We start from the raw sequence: 19,959 nt of genomic DNA on the forward strand, positions 1-19,959 counted from the left end.
ACCGTCACCCCCTCACCCTCAACCCCTCACCCTCAACCTCACTCACCCTCAACCCCTCACCCTCAACCCCTCACCCTCACCCTCACTCACCCTCAACCCCTCACCCTCACTCACCCTCAACCCCTCACCCTCACAACACATATTGTGTTACAATAGGTGTCACATTTGCGAAAGATAAAACTATTGGCATTGTAAATAACAAAGCTATTAATTTCGCTATTTTCAAAACAAGCACATAAATAAAAAATGTGTCCTTTACAATACCAATAGCTCAAACTTTCCTAATGCGAGACCTATTGCATTGCTGTGCTTCTCTCCCCTGCTGCACTCTCCTGCTCTCTATAGATGTGGCCTAACGACCAGAGCTGCCATCTAAGTGACGTAAATACAAAATATGTTGCATTCCAAATGCTATAGGTGTCACATTCGCGAAAGTTATAACTATTGGCATTGTAAATGACAAAGCCATCAATTTAGCAATTTTAAAAACAAACAAATAAATAAAAAATGTCATTTACAAGACCAATAACTACAACTTTTCTAATGCGAGACCTATTGCATTTCCAATGCTTGTTTAATGAAGCTAACAATGCTAGGGTGGAGGTTGCTATCAACGAAAACTCCTGGATCGACTTCTTTTCAGAAGTCTACAATCCGGAGGGGATTCCAAAGCTAGCTGATATAGAGGACATGGACAAGGAGGCATCCCGGACTTTTTGCCAAATTGATTTGGGTATTTCAGTTGGGGAAGTATCCGCTGCAATTGCGCAGAGCAAGGGGGGTAAAGCTCCAGGTATTGATGGGGTTCCTATCGACATTTTTAAATATTCGGACGACTTATGGGCCCCAATTTTGCAGAGAGTACTGGCGGCAATCTGCGAACGGGGGTTTCCCAAGACCTGGTCCGATTCGGTTATTGTCCCCATCTTCAAGAAGGGAGATAGGGAGAGCCCCTCCTGTTATCGCCCTATCTCCCTTCTTGACTCTTTTATGAAGATAACAGGGAGGGTTGTCTTGAACCGGCTATTATCTTGGGTAGAAGCAGCAGGAGTGTTGAACAGGTCCTGAACTTCACACTTCTACAAGGGAAATATGTTCAGGCTATGGCGGGCAAACTTTATGCAGCATTCGTAGATTTGAGTGCTGCTTTTGATTGCGTTAAGTCACCCAACTACCTCACCCAAAAGCTGTCTTTATCAGGAGGCTCGAGAACAAACAGAAGCTCGAAAAATCTCCTCCTGAAACCTTGAAGATTCCGGAAGGAGAAAACATACAAACGATCCTTCTCAGGAATGGCACCTAGGATCTGGAACTCACTACCTCCCGAAACGAGGCTGATCTCCTCCACGGCATTTTTTAAGAGAGAAGTTAAAGCCATCCTAATGGCTAAATTCACTTGAACTCTATTTTGTTCTGAGCTAAGACTATATACAGTCTCTTTATTAGCGGTTTACTTTATTATCTACTTGTTGACTTTTTTACTTTATTATATACTTGTTTTATGCTTTTATCGGATTGTGATCTTATTGTGTTACTCACATTTTACCTACTACTATTATTGTTACTAAAGTCTGCTCAATCACCCCCTTGTTTCCCTTACCCCTTCCCTCTGTAAAGCGCTCTGATATCTGCAAAGATCTTGTTCGCGCTATATAAAACTTTGAAAATAAATAAATAAATAAATAAGCACGAGTGCCTGTGGAAGGTGTTAGAAGATCTTAATGTGGAGGAGGCCATTATTTCGTTCCTAAGGCAACTCTATGCAGGGGCAAGGGCCAGGGTGAGATTCGGAACCGGGGGTGAGTGCACCAAGCCCTTCCACGTGAAGCGTGGAGTGAGGCAAGGGTGCGTTCTTGCGCCTCTTCTTTTTAACTTATATACCAACGACCTAGAGGATGTTTTGGTGTCCAAAGTTACCGATTCACCTAGAATTAATACTAAACAAGTGGTTTCCCTATTATATGCGGATGATGCCGTCATCATGGCCAGGACAGAGAGAGGCCTGCAGACAGCCCTAGATGTCTATATTAATTTCATGGACTCTAGGGGTCTGAAATTGAATGTAAAAAAAACCTACGGGATGACGTGCGCCAGGGGCAAAACTAAAACCTGCAAGCTGTTTGCATGCAGGGAGAAAGTGCAGGCAACCAAATCTTTCTCCTACTTAGGTGTTGTTCTTGAGGGTGGGGGACACTGGGGTCCGGCTATTAGGAGCAGGACCTTGTCCTTTAAAAAAGCAATTGCAGCACTCATGTCTTTTTCATGCAAGATGGGCAGAAGACCCCCTGAAATTTTACTTAAAATTTATTCAGCCAAATGTGTTAGCACGGCCATTTACGGTGCTGGTGTCTGGGGCATCCAAGATACCAGGGAAATTCAAATAGTAGAAAATGCTTTCCTTAGGTTCATTTTAGCGGTACCTTCTAGTCAGTCTGTATACAATTGTCACGCTGAGTTGGGTGTTCGCCATATCAGTGACCTGATAGCGATGCAACCTCTGTTACTCTGGCATAGGGTTTGGACTGCAGCAGATCTGGAGTTGAACAGAGAGATTATTCGCGATGTTATGGCACTGGATAAATCAAATAAAATAGCTTGGCTAAACTACATCCAAAAGTTTTGCCAAGACATGGGGTACCCAGAGTTCTTTACTGTACCAGAGGGTTTATGTAAGGTCACAAGGAAAGATTTAAAGAACACCTGTTGGTACCATCTGGAATCCCTGCGGCTTGGGGTTGAGTTTAACAAGGGCTCGGTCGTGCGGCATCATATGTCGCTAGTATCTGTTAACATGCAACCCTATTTGAATTGGTGTACAAAGGGATTCGACAGGTTTTTACTTACAAGGTTTAGATTTGACATTTTTTTTCGCCTTGTCTCATTTCCCAAAACCAATGACTAGGCAAAAAAGCTTTGTAAGTGCCCCTGTGATGGGGAGGCCGAACAATCAACCCTCCATGTGATTTGCTTTTGTAAATTTTATTGTAAAGAGAGAGCCCGTTGGATTAAACCTCTTCTGAAAAATAGCGGGACATGGTACCAGTGCCGCCCAGCCTTACTGTACCTTCAGTCGTTACATGATGAACTGAGTGTGGCCACCATGGTTGGCTTTTTAAAGAGTATTTTTAGAAAAAGGAAAAGCTTAATGTGCCCTACAATTACTGTATCTACAGTTTTCTAATTGTAATGAGTTATATGTGCCAGTTACTGTTTTATTATGCACAACATGTATTGATTTCTTGCTGGGTGGCTTTTATGATTTTAAAATTTTGCTAAAATCGAATAAAGCTTTTCTACTACACTCCGCTTAAACCTTTTTGGAGTGAAAATGGCCATGATTAGTTCCAAGGTTGTGATGGGACAGCACGCAAACACCAGAACACTCTTTTGTTCAGACATAGAGGCACTTATCACAACCGTGGTGGCTGGCACTGTGTGAACTGACATTTCCCAGGTATGCTGTGCACGGTTTCCTATGTCACGGAAGTGCTGAATCAAAGAGCCGGCTGCATTCCATTACTTTGAACTGAATCAGTCGCTTCCTCTAATGACATGGTTACTTACTCAATGGCATGGTTCAGTGCTGAATTGGCTGTAACGTTTCTGCTTTGTCTTTCCCCCATTATTCCAAGATTCCTCCATAAAATCTAGTGGCTCTAGATGATCTAACATCTAAATTGCTAACATCTGCAACAGCCATACATCTTTCCCTGAAGCTTGCCCTTCTAACATGAGCAGGAGAGTATCCATCATCTCTGAATTTGAGTGCCGGGTTCCCTGGCCTACCTTGATTACTTCAGACACTGGATGGTCTGGTGGGTGCCAGGAAACGCATTACTAGTTACTAGTCAACCAAAAGTGTCCATTGTGGGAATAGGAGCCTACAGAAGAACCTGGTGCCCTTAATCATTTGAATATTGCTTGACACTCTTGTTGCATTTGATCCCCTCTGTCAAGTGGGTTTTGACCCTTGCTTCTTTCGACCCAACACACAAGCCTTTGAAAGAAACAGGCTTCTAGAACTCCATCCCCTCTGAGGTCCTCATAGTGGGCTTCAAGACAGCTATACCTCTGAAACCTACATTGTTCATAGAGTACTAGGCTTAACTTATGGCATGTGTATCTCAACTTTAATTGTTAGCTGAATTTTACCCGAATGTCAAGCTTTTGCTTGAAGTCCTCTTTTTTGCGTTCTCAGTTTTACTCTGCTGAAAAGGTGCTACCTTCTTGCTTTGTTTTGCTTATGATTCCAGCAGAACTAAATGCCCTGGGCTCTTGTGCACGGCTGTCTGTTAAATGCTGTGATACCTATGCTGTAATGCCTGGATAAGATGCTTTATCGATTACCTACTACATCTCCTGTTGCCATTCTTTGCTGGCATTGTTCTGTTTGTTCAACTCTGTTCTAGCTCCCTTCTGCCCCACCGACTCAGAGCCAAGGATATATTGGTGGGATTCTTTTGGCGTATCCTGTTTGATCGTATTTGACATTTACTAATGGACGTGTTTTTCTTTTATTTCTTTTTTGATACTGTTGCACATGTATGTAGCGATGAGATGAATATACCTCGCAAAGCTAGACATTGTGAGATAATACAAAATAAATGTATTGTCCCCATTGAAGGTGCAAATATTCACCTTTGCAGGGAGCAGAGCAAAAAGGCAGACCTATGGTTTCAACATGTCAGTCTTTTTCACTGTGGGCACAGCAGGAATTTGAGTGGGAAGAGTTCTCCTGTCGGCAGTTTCAGGTTGTTGATTACACCTGTTTTAGTGGAGGTACCTTGTGCCCCAATGCCCTTGCATGGCAGTAACTGGGGGCCATTCGTTTGTGGCTTAGTGTTAGATTGTCTCCAAACTGCCTGTGTGCTGCTGGGTCCTCATTCGTAAACTAGTGAGGCTACAAGGGTGTAGGTGTTCTCTCATATGATTGTGGCCATTCTCATGTGCTAAGGAGATAAAACCGCCTTGAGATCACAGGGGTGTTAAATGAGTACATACAAGACTGATATTGAGAAGAGGTGACCCCTTCTATAATATGGAGGTGCCACAATGGTCGTTATAAAGATTGAAAATACCCTTTACTCCCTCCAGACACCTGTGTAATATGACCCTTGATGTTCTCTACTAAAATATAGCAGCAAATTTACACGTTTTGGTCTTTGTTGTTTATTAATATTGCTGCACGTTGTATAACACAAGACTCACTCCCTAAACCGTTGGCCTTCAAATTGTTGGAATGGCACTAATAGAAAAGTGCAAATAGATATTAATGGAGTGCAAGGCTTTAGGGTAGATGTTGAGATATTTATCAGTTTACATATTGACGTTAAAAAATAACAAATGGGATTTTTGTGCTCAAAAAAGGCTTGACATAAAAATACCCAACTTCTCTCTTCTCAAGAAAGGTAATTTGATAATTTAACAAACTTCCAAACCTCTAATTGTAAATGTAATATTTAAAAATAAAAAATCCGGGGGGGGAGGAGCCAAGCTCGCGATCGTAATGGTCGCTCTCTAGCTCGGCTCCGTCAGCCTGCCGGCCTGACTCGCATATCCTGCTACATATCCTGCCCCGAAACGACACACTCGAGCAGAAATAGAAACGTACGGTATTGCTTCTACTCACCGTCTGACCTGGAGAATCCTGCGTGCCGCGGTTCCGAAGTTCTGCCCCGGTGGGACCGGGGCCTCCGCGGTGATGAGACTGGGGTCTCGCCTATTGGACCCAGCCCGGCGTGGATGTAAACGTCGGCCCCGGCCGGGAACGAGAGCCACCGGCGAGAAGCCGTTGTGCGAACATCCTGTTGGTTCTGCTACGAGCTTGCCTTGGTGGCCGTGAGGCTGGTGCGGGGCGCGGTGCTCCGAGGACTGATCGTGTGAAGGGGTCCCCCCGCCGCTGCTCCGTTCATCCACCCTGGAGCCTCGCGCCCGGACACTGCTCGTCAGACACGCCAGCGACAGTACAGGCGGACCCCCGACTTTGGCGGCTCTCCTTTCTGCACCAAGGCTGCCATTGCTGGGACCCCCTTAATACCTGCGGGGGTCCGCATCTGCGGGACTGCTCCGAGAGTCGCGAAGGGTGGTGTCGAGGCTGAAACTACAAAATGGCGGCCGTCGAGCTAGGCCGCGGATATCCTCAAGACGGCGGACTTGGGTTGCTGGACTACACGGGGACCTGGTCATGTGTGCGTGAGCCTACAATTGGCGATGTTCTTGGTGCACTAGGATCCCTACTTGCGACCTTGGCCCCTGATGCCCTTGGGGGATCGGTGCGGTCCGCCGCCATCTTAAATGGACGGTTCTTTGTGGTTCCTTCTCGTCTCCATGCTACCACTGCCTCGCCCCCCTCGATCATGACGAGGGTCCATGCCGCTGTCCGTCAACAGGTATACAAGCAAGTAGTTTCGGAACCCTCTGCGCTTCAATGTTTGGAGTTCGGGGACTTGGACATGGTGCTGGGGCCCGATCCTACCCGAGAAGCATGGTGGACTGCTGCATATCTTTGCCTTGATGAGGTCGTGTTTCTGTATTACAGGAAAACCCCCGCTTTCCCAGACGGCGAGACAGAACTTCTGTCTTTTATTTCCCTTGTTAACATTGTTGGGACACCTGAACTGCATGCCCGGACCTTTGTTCTCTTGCTTATGGTTTGACCTCCCTGGCCTACGTTTTTATCTGACTTTTTCTCATTCGTATGATTGCCCCGCACTATGTTACTCACTTCCCGCTGACATGTGGTGGGTGGTTATTGTAGCTAAGAAAGGCTTGGGGTGAGATACTAGGCTCCCGGTAGACTGCTGGTGTACAGATCCGTGGCGCAATTGCCCGTGTACATAGTGCTGTGGGTGACCCTTTTGTAAGTTCTCTGACGCTCGAGATTGTGTCGTTTTCGTTTACAAGTATTACGAATGTATGGTTGGGCGGAGGGCTGTGGCCGACCGTTTTGACTCTGCTCCTTCACTCCTCCCTCCTATGTCTTTCTGTCTTCATGTCCTTTTTGTCTCTTTCTTCTTCTTCTCTCTCTTGTCTCTGCTACATTTCGGGTTCTGATTTAGGGCGACAGGCACGCTGCTGGGGGGGTAGGCCATAGCCTTCTGCAGGGGTGCTGGGTGGGATGGGTCTTATCTGCGGGTTTTATTTTTCTTAGTTCTATGGCCCTTTTGTGTCTCTTATAAGAGCGCCGCGTCTGTCCCTGCCTCCCTTGGTATGCTCGGGATGGGGTCATTATCATCACTGCTCTCCTTTTTGTGATTATGCCGCATTTCAATTGCGACTCCCATCCCCTCCTCGTTGCTGAAAATCCTGCTCTTTTGTGTGTCCTTGCTACGGGGTGCTTGTATCGGCGCGGCGTTCTTCTTTTCCAGTCTGTTTTTTTCTTTATCCCCTCTTCCTTCCCCTCCCCTCTTCCCTTCCCCCCTTTTTTCTCTCCCAAAGGATAGTATGACGGGTTAGTACTACTGATGTCGATATTCCGGTTCCTCTGTTCTGTTTCCGATGTGCTACTGGGTGGTGGATGTGTATATGATGAGTCTAATTGAACATTGATTTGTGTTAACCGCATCTGTTTTCCTACTGATGTATACTGTAGTGCCACTCCTCCGCGTTGCTGCCCTTTAGCTTTTTGTAGCCACTGATTGCTGTGGGAAACCCGGATTCATTTATGCTGTAACCGAGCCTGTTATACTCCTTATTGTGATATTGTAAAATTAACCTTCTTTGTTCCTGTTTGTGGGCCATCCAGGTCCTACCCCCCCCCCCCCTCCCCCTTCTTGGGCTGTATTGATTGCGCTCCATTAGTATTGATTCTGTATATTTCCCCTTCTCGATTTCTTGCCTGCTATATCGTGTCGTGGCCGGCCGGACTGGTTGTAGGCCCATATTTGTATATCCTTTCTGTACAAATAAAGGTTTTAAAAAAAAAAAACAAAAAAAAACCTCACCTGCGTGTCTCATAAGCTATGCTGATGTTGAGTGCTTTACCAACATGCAATGAGAAGTGAAAAATTGTGCAATTATTTTTTTTTTTTAATAAAGCCGTTCTATGACCTTGTCTTTTAAAATCAATTCAAACTTTTGCTAGATGGGATTATATTACATAATACATATTACACAATCTGGCACACTTTTCCAGTCTGCACCTGACATACTGAATTAATAGTGTGCCACTGACTAGGGACACTGGGCCAATTAGCTAAAAAGCCCCCTGATGTGCACAAGGTAAAGAGAGAATATACTTCAATGAAGGATTTGCCATAGAAAGAGGATTATTGATAAAAGGCGGAGAAAGGAAATTGAGGAAAGGCAGAGAAATGGCAGGTGATGGAAAATCGATGTATGGCTTCGAGTGTAATCGTGTGAGTGAATACTTGCCAACGTCTGACTGCGCTAGTCAGACTCTAAAGCGATGTCTCATACTCTAGTACTTTTAAATTAGTCGCAAGAGGGACGTGCAGTCCGCAACCTCCCACATCTACTTCAGAAACACCTGGCAAGTTAGATTCTTTCTCTTTAGGAAAGAAGATAATCTCTTCTATCACTCACTAGATTGGTCTTCTGTTTGTTGCTCTTCATTGCTTGCTGAATACTTCTTACAACTCCAGTCACGGATACAGAGACTACGTGTTCATTGTTGGAGAGCTGAGGCTACTTTTTAGAGGAGTCGTTTGAGCCACATTTAGTCAACGGGTGTATCAATTCTTGTTGCTTTGTAAATCTGCCTCTTATTTGGGTTGATTTTAACATGATCTTGTTCTGTGCAGACACATTCTTTACCGTGTTAAAGGAAGTTACAATGAACACGTTTTCCTTTATGAAAGGAATGTGTTATTTATAAAAACATAATGCCATGAAGAGACATTACAATTACATAACTAAAAGTGTTGCAGTTATGTGGGCTTTAATTACAGAACATTGAGTAGTACTATGACTGAATGTTATTGAAAAGCTACGGTTTCGCCCTTTGCCACATGGCACCACAGGATGGCAGTATTGTAACGCCTTCATGATAAATGTGCAGAGTACCTTTTCTGAATCTGATGGTTAAAATGCCTAGTAATTTTATTTTTGCCGTGCTTTTGTGAATTGTTGCTACATTTGAGGGGTAGTGGTACATAGGTGTATTCAGCATTTTTTTCAACGTTGTGTCACCGTTAGAAACAAAATCCGGACTACAATTTTGAAACTTTAATGGCGGTGAAATAAAGCCAAAGTGTCTTCAGCTTTAACAGTTATTTGCACGCGTGTTTTTTTTCTTTAATGGGCACACTTATTACGAGGCTTGCTTTGTATGTTGTGGCACCGGTACAAAGCAAGCCCCGGAATAACTGTGGCCATAAAAGAAAACAAACACACGCGCAAACAACTGTAAAAGCTGAAAACACTTCGGCTTTATTTCACCACCATTAAAGGAAAAACAAAACAAGTGCGCGCGAGTCGCGCTAACAAAGGAGGCAAAAGGAGGAGGGGAGACAGGAGGGGGCCTGCGCCTGTTTCCCTTGTGTGAACGAGCAGGGGCACTATATGTTTGCAAGTTAATTACAAACATATGGTGTCCAAAGCTTGCTCCCGCATGGGAATCGCCTGCCGGCAATGGAACGCGTGCTTATTTTGGCATGAAAAGGCTAAAGGTCTTTCTCCTATGCAGCGCGCATTGCGCGCTGTGTAGGCGGGATCTAAAAAGCGCTATGGCATCTCATTTTGCAAGGCGTATGCATAAGTTGCCTTTAAATGGAAAACAAACAGCTAATGGATGAGAGGCTTTGTAAATTATCTGAAGAGTGGGGCCATAAACCATGCAGCTTGTGTCTTGTTTAGCTCCGTCCACGCCCCTTTTTCCAGGACGCAGTGCCCTGCGGGTGCTCCATTGCCGGTAACAATTTCTTGTGTCTAGTTTGAGACATGCTGTGAGGTAGCCTGCAGCGAGGCTATAAATGCCGCAGAGGTCACCTTGTGCACGTTCATTCACCCTATGTATCCACACAATGAGCAGTTAACACGCCTGCATGTGCGAGCCTTTAGTTTGCGACGCCTCTTCTGGCACAGACGGTACAATGCTGCTAACGAAGCAAGGCAGACTAAATGAAATGCCAACCATAAGTACAGGTTATCGTGGGTGTTACGGTGAATGACAGGATGACAGTACGACGCGCCCGCCCCATTTACTGTAATTACTTCAGTCGACCCACGCGGGCAGTGGACCTTCCAAGAAAAACACAGCACCGACGCAGTTATAACCCCAGATTTAAACAAGCACTGAAAGACAAGCGCAGCCCCATCTACAGCGTTTACCTTGCGGGATCGAGCAGCGGCAGGTGCGAGAAGTGCTAACAGATGGCGCCTCTGCTCGCTCCCGCAAGGTAAACGCCATACATGCACAAGTACCAATAGGAAACAGTGCAAAACATGCAAGAGTTTAAACAAAAGCCTGGAGTGATTCCAAAAGGTCATTCCAAAACAGCACTTGCGCGCTGCATATGCGAGACCTAAAATCTTCTTTCCGCAAAAGTCAGAAAGAATTCAACCAGAACATTCAAAGACATGACTATAAGGCTTTATCAAGCTGACCAGCTCTGAATCTCCATAAAGCTGAATCAGCATGTACACCAAATAAAACATAGATGATCAAACAGCTAATATTTCAGGCCATCCTGTACATGTTCTGAAAACCCAGACGGATGCACCCATGCATGCCTGCGCAGAGCAACTTACTGAGCCAAAACTCTACCCACAGAATCTGTGCAGTCCATACCACATTTTATGGTGAATTTGGCTGTTACCTGGAAATCTTGTACCCTCTGCAGTAGTTCACTCCCGGCTTTTTCTGAAAGAGAAGGCAGCTGATGCGCCACAGAGCCCCATAAAGCATGAGAAAATCTGCCCAAAACACAGGCCGTATTTAACGACCTCAATGCCGAACTGATAGAAGAGAATATATATTCGTCCCACAATGTTCTAACCACCTGGAATCTTTATTTCGTGGGACCAAGGGAAGGACACTAGGGTCTGGAGAAGCCGCAGCAGGCTGAACCACCAGACCTTTTGTGTTGCAGGAGACAAACTGGGGTGGGGCGATGCCTATGGGCCATAGCCCAGTCAACTGGAACTCCCGTAACAGGTTTCGCCCAAGCTCCTAACAAAAGTCAAACAGAGACTCATTATAAAGGAATAAAGGCTCACTTCAGTCTTACCTTGGTGAAGAGCATCCACCAAAGGGCCTGTGAATAATTCCACTGATGGCAGCTGGCAACCTAAGACTGCAGCTGCCCTCCTCAATTTCGCAGCCTAAAAACAACTGTCCTCTGTTGCCATACCAGGTGAAGAAAGTAAATCTGAAACTGGAGAGGACTCCAGTCCACTAGCCTCCCGTAGTTCAGTCAGCCAATTTTAATCCAAAGGAGGCTGGACAGTAATGCCCAAAGGGTTTTGACACCCTATATGCTCCCCTTAAAGTTTGTAGATTTATATAGCTTGGCTTATCACCCGTGAGGGAATCTAGGTGCTGTCCATGGGCAGGGGAGATTAAGTGATTTGCCCAGAATCGCAGGATATTATGCCGTGGCTCAACCCCAGATCCCCAGCTCCCGAGTTAGCAGCTCGGACCAATGTACCACATCCTTTCCCCTTCACCTGCCAAACTGTGCATTCCCGTAGGAAAAGCTTGAAGGCCAGATGGAGAGTTGCCCAAAGTAGACAAGCTCCATTGGCGTTGTATCGAAGTCAGAAAGAGTAATGGGATTGCCATTAATCAGCAGTGCAACGTCATTGGCTGACCCAACGCCACAGGTGTGAATCATTAAGGGCTGTGCACTGGCGCACTCTCGAAATCGATAACTGATTCAGAGGACCCAACTGCCACCGAGGGCGAACCCGCCGGCGAGGATTCAGTCAGGGCACCTCCTACCTCCTTGGAGCTAGAAAGTGCACCACAGAGTGACTAAGGCCCAAAAACCTTATGCATGGAAAAGTAACATTTCCGCATTTGGGCTAGAGTTGCCTTGGCTCCAGGATATATAGGGCGGTGCGGAATGGATTCCTGTGAATGCTCTGCAACCGAAGGTTGGGAGACGGCGTTAGAGATGGACTTATGTACCGACCATCTGCACTTCTGAGCCTCTTTCGACGTCAATGCAGGTGGCCCCTTACCCAAAGGGCTCCTCAACCGGTCTCTGGAATTCGGTGAGTACTGCTGTCACCACGGTGCCTCAGATAATCGCACAATCAAAATTTTCATACAACGTTCTAGCAATACCTTTGGCCAAAGAAACTAACAGGAATTGCACTCCCCGGAGTCATGCTGCTCTCCAAGACACCACCAACAGATGGTATGGGGACCTGTGATCGACATCTATCACAAGATTCACGGGGTTTAAACCCTGAAGAAATTACAAAAGCAGAGTGTTCCCTCGACAAAATGCCAAGATAAGCCGAAAAACAGCCCCCTAACCACTCCGGATCCACATAGCAAGCTAGAAAAAGAAGGAACTGATGTCCGCGCACCCGCGAGGGAGTTATATAGACTTAGTCGACGTCATACCCAGTGGCTGACTTTTATACAGAGAAACATGACGCTCTCTACTGATGCGCAGACGTGCTAAAGGAAAACATTTCAGGATCCAGTCTCGCATCTGGGGGAGAATCTAAAGTAAGGAATCTGCAGCTAGATGTCTCTATCAGATGGGATTTGTACAGTTAAAGAAAATACTCTTAGATCCATCATCAAAAGCAGCAATCATCTTGCCAAATAAGCTGTAAAGAGCACAGACCGTAAGCCATGTTGAAGAAAAATAAACCTCTAGGGAGCACTGCAAACCTTTGAGGCTCCCCCCCCCCCCAATAATGTCACCTTTTGTCCAATGCAGTAGCTACATTATTAAGTACAATATTGAACATATGTGCATTACCACCTGCCAGATTGCAGGAGGCAGAACAGGCTACTCTGAAAATGTTATGAAGAAGCAATTCATTAATAAAGAAAGAATTGTTCTAGTCACACAAATTAGACAGGACTATAAATCAAGGTCTGCCTTTACCATAAATGTGATGCATCTAAAATGAAGAGGAACATTCTAACAAAAGCAGCACGCCTCTTGGTGCAGCCTACTTCTAGCTTCTGCCTGTCAGTTTACCCTCAGAGAATCCATTAATGTGTCACAGCTTCAACATTACAGACTGAGCAAAACATGTGAACACAAAATAGCATAAAAAATAACAATGACATGCCAAAATGAGCATAATCCTGGTCCTTCTTCGTAGGTCATCAGGATCTGCTTCTCTGGTGCAAGGAACTCCCCCAAATACTGGATTTAGGGCCGTTAGGGGAGTGTAGGGTGGGAGCCAATGGGCTACTGACCCTCGGGATTACAACACCCCCTACACGACCACTTTCTGTGGGAAGTTGGCATAACCCTGTCCCAGAATTCCTTAGTATGCCATCACAAAGATGGATACTTCTGAAAAGTAGTGTCCACCTCACTTTACCCCATTTTAGGGCTGGTACTATCCAGGAGGTGGCACACCTATCTGATAAGCTAATTTTCGACTATCCAGGTGCCAAAGACCTCAGGACAAGGAGATTAGCTTCCTTTCCTGTGAGGGGAAGCCAGATTTGCATTTCAAAGGTGGAAGCTCTTTGAGGCTTGCTGGCCTAGGAAGGCTAATCAGCAGGTCATCCTGTAGGACACACTCTTTCCGGACAGTCCGTTGTTCTGGGTCTCCTGAGAGCACAAGGCCTAGGAGGCCCTAGGAGATCAGAACAATGTCAGAGATCAGTCAGCAACCGCACCGGAGGCTGGTAGGTTTGCAGAGGACCCTCTACGGTGCCCTCTGGCTGCAAGTATTGATAAATTCAACCCTGGAATCAGTGTGGGTTTATCAATATGAGATGTTTGATACCAAGCATCTCTATCTTCAGTGAAGCCATCACGTAGGTGGGGAACAAGTTTTCTCCTGTGTCCAGTACATGGTTGAAAATGGCTTCCCTGGTCCCTTGTACGGGTAATTATAAAACGGGCCAGCACATGGGGCATATCGGCTCATGCAGGTATGCCGTCACATGTAATATTAAGCACCCTGCCTTAGGGCTGTAAGGCCTGCTGCAGGGGTGACATACAACTACTGCACGCAGTGTTAGGGGACATTTTCACTTTGTCTGCACCAAAGCAAGAAGCCTGCATGGGTCCGTTAGGGTAGCACAATTCATGCTGCAGCCCTCAGAGACTCCCTTTAGTACCTCACGCCCAAGTACCAGGTGTACCATTTACTAGGGACTTACAGAGAGCGCTAAAGGTATTGCCAATTGGAGGAAATAATTGAACATTTTTAGGGACAGAACACCGATATTGGGGACCTGGTTAGCAGGAACCCAGTACACTTCAGTCAAAGTTGCATCAAATACCAGGCAAAAAGTGTGTGAGTGTGTGTGGAGTTCCTCCAACAAGAACCCAGCTCCCTACAGTGGTTCACAGTGGTTCACAGTGGTTCACTACAAATGGTGTGACAGAGTGTAACAAATACAATAGTATATTTATTAGACTACCCTTTAATTGGATATTTAGGTGCTGTCCCAGGCATGTTTTATTCTACAGCCTTCGAATCTGAGCTGCCAACGCTAGCATGTTTATTTGATAGTTAGACCCAAGAGTGTTGCACGTATCACGTTTACGCCTTAGGCCAAAATTTAGACATGCAGGATTCATTCACTGTATGCTTGCTTGACTAGCAGCAGATGGGTTGGACATACCCCTGCTGCCGACAGCCTTATTTGATAGTTTATGAGTTATGTACTGTTGATATCCATCGTATGATTACTTGATAGCCAACGAGGTTGAAGTACCTGTATTTCCTAAGGCATACTTATTATGTACCTCATGAGTTAAATGCCTAGGTTGCTCTCAGTAGGTTTAGCAATTTGCCCTTAGTAAGACAAACCTGTGTTATCCATGGCATTAGAAAGTAGGTAAGACCCTTCAGTGCTTATACTCAGACTGGTCACAGAGTCTGCATGCCCACGCATCATATACATCAACTTGTTCTGACGGAGGTCCCACACCTAGAAAATAAAAAAACGTGTTTGACATAACAAACACCAAAATCAGAATTCTGTAAACAATAAGAGCAGCTTCACATTCAAGTAAGCATCTCTTGAAAATCTAAATGCTGATATGGCCAAATTTCATGTGGGACAAAAAGTATTGTTATTTTCTGCTTCTATCCAATCACACTTAGCTGAACTTCAAGCTGAACTTCTAATTCTAAGGTTTTGAGGATGACCGGACCGAAAATATTCACAAGCACATGATTCATACAAACTACAGTCATTTACTGCAGTTCTGAAGGCATCTGTAGCACAACAAAACATCAAATATCACAGATGCTTACAGTGGTTATGTCTGAATAGCTATGCAGTGGCTCAAATAAAAAAGTATTTAGAAAATCTTTTTTCCACGATGCTTAATTACATTTATACGCATGTGTCAGACTTTAAATGATGCAGGACCAGAAAATGACACTTGGAGTATGTACCTGGTTTGATATGGCTTCAAGTATGTGGGAAAGCACAAACGAATTAGTGCACACCTTTAGACACTGACTGAAAGTTACCATAAACCAATGTTTAATCATACATTTATCTGGTTAAATAAGGAAAGGTTTGTGCAGAAGTCCATCTTGGAAATGTATTGAGCACCTCAGCTGTGGCCCTTAGGCTTCCAGAGGGTTAAGATCAAATCACTATTAAATGTACTTTAGTCAGGTTATTGATCGGTCAGAATATCTAGTAAATTAGAGTCACAAATGGAGTTTCCCTCCAGACAAAGCACCAAACTCAATTAATTACATGATACAGAAATAAAAAAATAAAAAAGAAACGTAATAGTCTTAATCAGATTAATAACATGGGTCTTAGACCTTTTACAATGGTAATGTTTAAGATTTTTAGTAACTGAAATGCTTTCAGTGGCAGGTGAGAAATTAAAGAATAAACAAACCATCAATATTGTAACAGGAACCTGTGCTGCTACAGGGGGAGGTAGTAAACAGAGGCATGCCAAAGATATACAACAACCACCTGTCAAAAAAAACAGACTTTCCAAATCTGTGCAACATGTACCTTGATATCATTATCAATGCCTCCAGAGACGATCTGATCACTGGTGTCGTTGAATGTTACTGATAAAACCTGGTACGTGTTCTGGAAGGTCTGTACGGCAGCCTTTTTCCGGATATCCCACAGCTTGAATGACAAGAACAGAATACATCTAGGTAAACATTAAGATAATAACCTTTTGGTCATCAAAAAACTTTTTTATGTTTGTTAACATTAGCACGCACACACAAGCTTCGGTGGGTAGGTACAAGTCTATGTCGGTGTAGGAAGCAGGCTCTATATAGGATTTAGCACTAAAAGTAGTTATATCGTGCAAAGAGTCCAGTGAGTCCCCCAGAAGTGTACAGGGCTCAATGTAAACCCAAAGTGCTTTGTTTGTGGTAGTGTGGGCGAGGAGCCTTAGGCCTCCTAACAAAGAGGAGTGTGAAACATTTGTTATGCACACAGTGAATAAGCTTCTTACAAGATTTATTTTAAGACCAAGAAATACGTAAATAGGTAAGGAGGTTTTTCATAAGAAATACTTTTCACTTTAAAAAGAGGACTGTGCAATTTTAGGTTCAGCTATGTTAAACTATTAGTGGAAAACAAGAATGTGGTTTTGCACGTAAGCACAGAACTTACAGTCATGGATTTTAGGATGAAGAATCAGCACCTGGCAAGGTTCAGGTAAGTACCAAATCTGCACCTCCAATGGCAGAGGGGTGGCTGGGTGCAGGGTTCAAATTCGGAATCAGGTGCCAATGCTATCCAATCGAGAATGAGGGTAATTGAAGAGAAGCTGCTCATATGTGAGTAACACCGTTTGGTAACCCAATCTCCGGGGGTTAAGGTAAGCACAGGGAGGCCACAAGAAAGCATCAAACTTACACCCTCAGCGGCACAGGGGCAGTGAGGTCCAACACAGTGTTGGGCACCCAATGAAAACCAAAGGTGTGGATCGGTCTTGAAGAAGGGCTGCAAGCTCAGGCCAGGAGGTCGGATGAAGAAAAACCCCAGCGGCCCAGGTAAGTATAGATGTTGGGCATCACGACCAACGGTGTTCCTCCATTCCCCAAGGCCCAGGGGATCCGCGTCCAGGGGTGTACTTCGGCATCGCAGTCCGGGGGAGTCTTCGAGATGAGGCTGCAGGCATCAAGGTGGAGTCCGGCAGGGGTCAGCCCATGGTGGACTCTTGCTCAGAAGTGCTAGGGACCCTTCACTGGACCAGTGGGCCACTTGGACGCGGATCATGGGTGTCGGGTTCTTCAGAGGTGGGTCTGGCGTTGGTTTTGCAGTTCCTCATGTCAGAGGTCTTGTTTCTTTAAAGTTGGTTTCTTCTGGACAGGTCTGCTGTTCATTGGAGATCTTGGTCTTTGTTGAAGGCAGGGAGTACTCCCAAGGCTTTGGAGATTGCTGGGCTGCAGGACGGCTCGTCTTTTATTGCAGAATCGTCAATGGTACAGACAGGCCAGAAGGGCTGAGGCCAAGTCAGTTGGTGTCTGTAGTCTCCTCTGCTGGTGGGACGTTGTAGTGTCCGACTGTTCTTAGGTCATTAAGCTTTAAGCTTTTCCAGTTGCTGTCATGATGGATTTCCATGTGTTTGGCTACGGCGTTGCTTCCGTCTTGATGAATGGTGGCTTTAAGTGTTCCAAAATCCTTTTCTTTAATTCACATTTTGTGCTCCCCACGTATTTGAGATGACATGGACACTCGATGACATATATTGCATACTGAGTTTTGCAAGTGACAAGTTCTTTTATTTCCCACGTTTTTCCATTCGCCATGATCACACTCTGCACATTTTTAGCTATTTGACAAACCTTGCAGTTATAAAAATTTTTGAAACCGGTGCTTTGTAACCATGATTTTCTTTTCTCCTTCTTGAAGTGACTGAGTCAGTCGGTCTTTTAAATTTGGTGCTCTACGATATGTTATCTGTGCAGCATTACCCTAGTCCTAGTGCAGCATTACGCTAGCATTAGTCCTATAGTGGTATCCAATTTGATAATCTTCCAGTTTTTTTTAGGATGTTTTTGATTTGTGGTGATTCTTTCGATGGGGATTTGTATGATTTGTTTAAACTACATGAACCACAATGCCCCAGTAACAAATAATCACATGACATCATGAGAGGTTAAAACCAGTTAGTACCAAAGGGGCGGTACCGTGAACAAGTTGTAAGGTAGAACGAAACGCGTTGGTTTGTTTTGGGAATAAAACTTTGTTGGAGTGCGACCCTTGGCTTTTTTGGAAAAAGAAGTGTGGTGTTATATATATATATATATAACAGAGAGAGACCTATCTGGATGAGAATGAGAGCCCGTTTAAACAAGTATTAAAAAACTAGTAAAATTTGTTTTGTATGCGGTTATATATATATATATATATATATATATATATATGCTTCCAACCGGTTTCAGTGCAATGAAACCTCCCAAGCACTTTCTCCAGCGCGCATATATATCACGAGCAAATGATAACCGTGAACAGGGACTCTTGGCAGTCCGAAACGCGTAGGTGGGGAAACTTACAGGAAAATAAAACAAACAGTGTAACCAAAAGTGGTGTGCGGCGTCTTCTTTGATGAAGAAATTTTGCTTCAGTATGTATGTGTATGTGTATATATATATATATATATATATATATATATATATATATATATATATATATATATATATATATATATATATATATATATATCTATATCTTCCCAAAAAAAAGCTCCAAACTTTAAAGCAGCACTCCACGGGGGTAAAGTTAACACAACCTCTTTATTCCTGAAAGCGGCACAAATGATTCAATTGATTCTCCTCCCTGACGCGTTTCAATGCTGACAAGCACCTTAATCATAGGGCGGCAACTGGCAAAACATGAAACAGACTTCCACATCTTTTACCCTTCTTGGCACTCACTTTCAGGTAAGCGATATGCCGGGAGTAGAGGTCCCGATTCTTCTATTCCAGTATAGTCGTTTATTTGCCAGCGTTAATTTTCTGCTGATTTTCAGTCATTATTTAACATCCCTCCAGTGGGATTCGAGTCATTTCAGCCACTTTCCATTTTGTTAACCCCCGGTTCCGGCCGTGGAAGTTGCACCGCTTTCTTCAACTGGACTTTGTCTGTGTGGCCGGTTACCAAACTGCAGCCTACAACAGCACGAGGATTATCAGATTGGAAAAGGGGTACGTGTGATCTGAGGCCCACTGGAGGGCTATGGAAAATTAATTATGAAAATCGGCAGTGAAAAACAATTGGCATTAACCTGGCCATACCGGAATGGGATAATTGGGACTTCTACTCCCGCATACCGCTTACTGGAAAGCGAGTGCCACATGGGAATAAAAGGTGGAGGTCTGTTCCAGGGTTTACCAAAGCGCCGCCCTATGATTACGGGGCTGTGTGCACCGAAACGCGTCAGGGAGCAAGATTTATTGGACTCACGAAGCCGCTTTTCCCTGAATAAATGGTTTTGTAAACTATTCCTCGTGGAGTGCTACTTTCTTGGGGCATTTCTTTTGAAATATATATATATATATATATATACACACAAACACACACATATATATATATATATATATATACATATACACATATATATATATACATATATATATATATATATACACACACATATATATATATATATATATATATATATATACACACATACACATACACATATACATATATATATATATATATATATACACACACACACACACACTAGGGCAATCAGGCTTGCTGGTATTCCACCGGCCGACATGTAAGCACTGGTCCTGTACTTTTAAGCAGAGTTTTGAGCGCTGGTACTTATTCTTAACTCTGCTTAACCCCAGGCTCACTTCCATTCCCACGTTATCCGGGGGCAATCA

At 44.3% G+C, this 19,959-nt stretch overlaps 1 protein-coding gene across 1 annotated transcript in view; it reads right to left on the bottom strand.

Annotated features, from left to right (window-relative positions):
* Window positions 1-19,959, bottom strand: part of SNRNP40 (small nuclear ribonucleoprotein U5 subunit 40) — a 116,547-nt gene that overhangs the window by 46,039 nt on the left and 50,549 nt on the right. Inside the window, exons 5-6 of the mRNA XM_078683883.1 lie at window positions 16,109-16,231; window positions 14,929-15,049 (exon numbers count right to left, since the gene is read on the bottom strand). Of these exons, the coding sequence (XP_078540009.1) occupies window positions 14,929-15,049; window positions 16,109-16,231 (244 nt within the window). The remainder of the gene's footprint in view (window positions 1-14,928; window positions 15,050-16,108; window positions 16,232-19,959) is intronic.

Source organism: Lissotriton helveticus, chromosome 3_1 (assembly GCF_964261635.1).
Source record: "Lissotriton helveticus chromosome 3_1, aLisHel1.1, whole genome shotgun sequence".
Taxonomy (NCBI): Eukaryota; Metazoa; Chordata; class Amphibia; order Caudata; family Salamandridae; genus Lissotriton; species Lissotriton helveticus.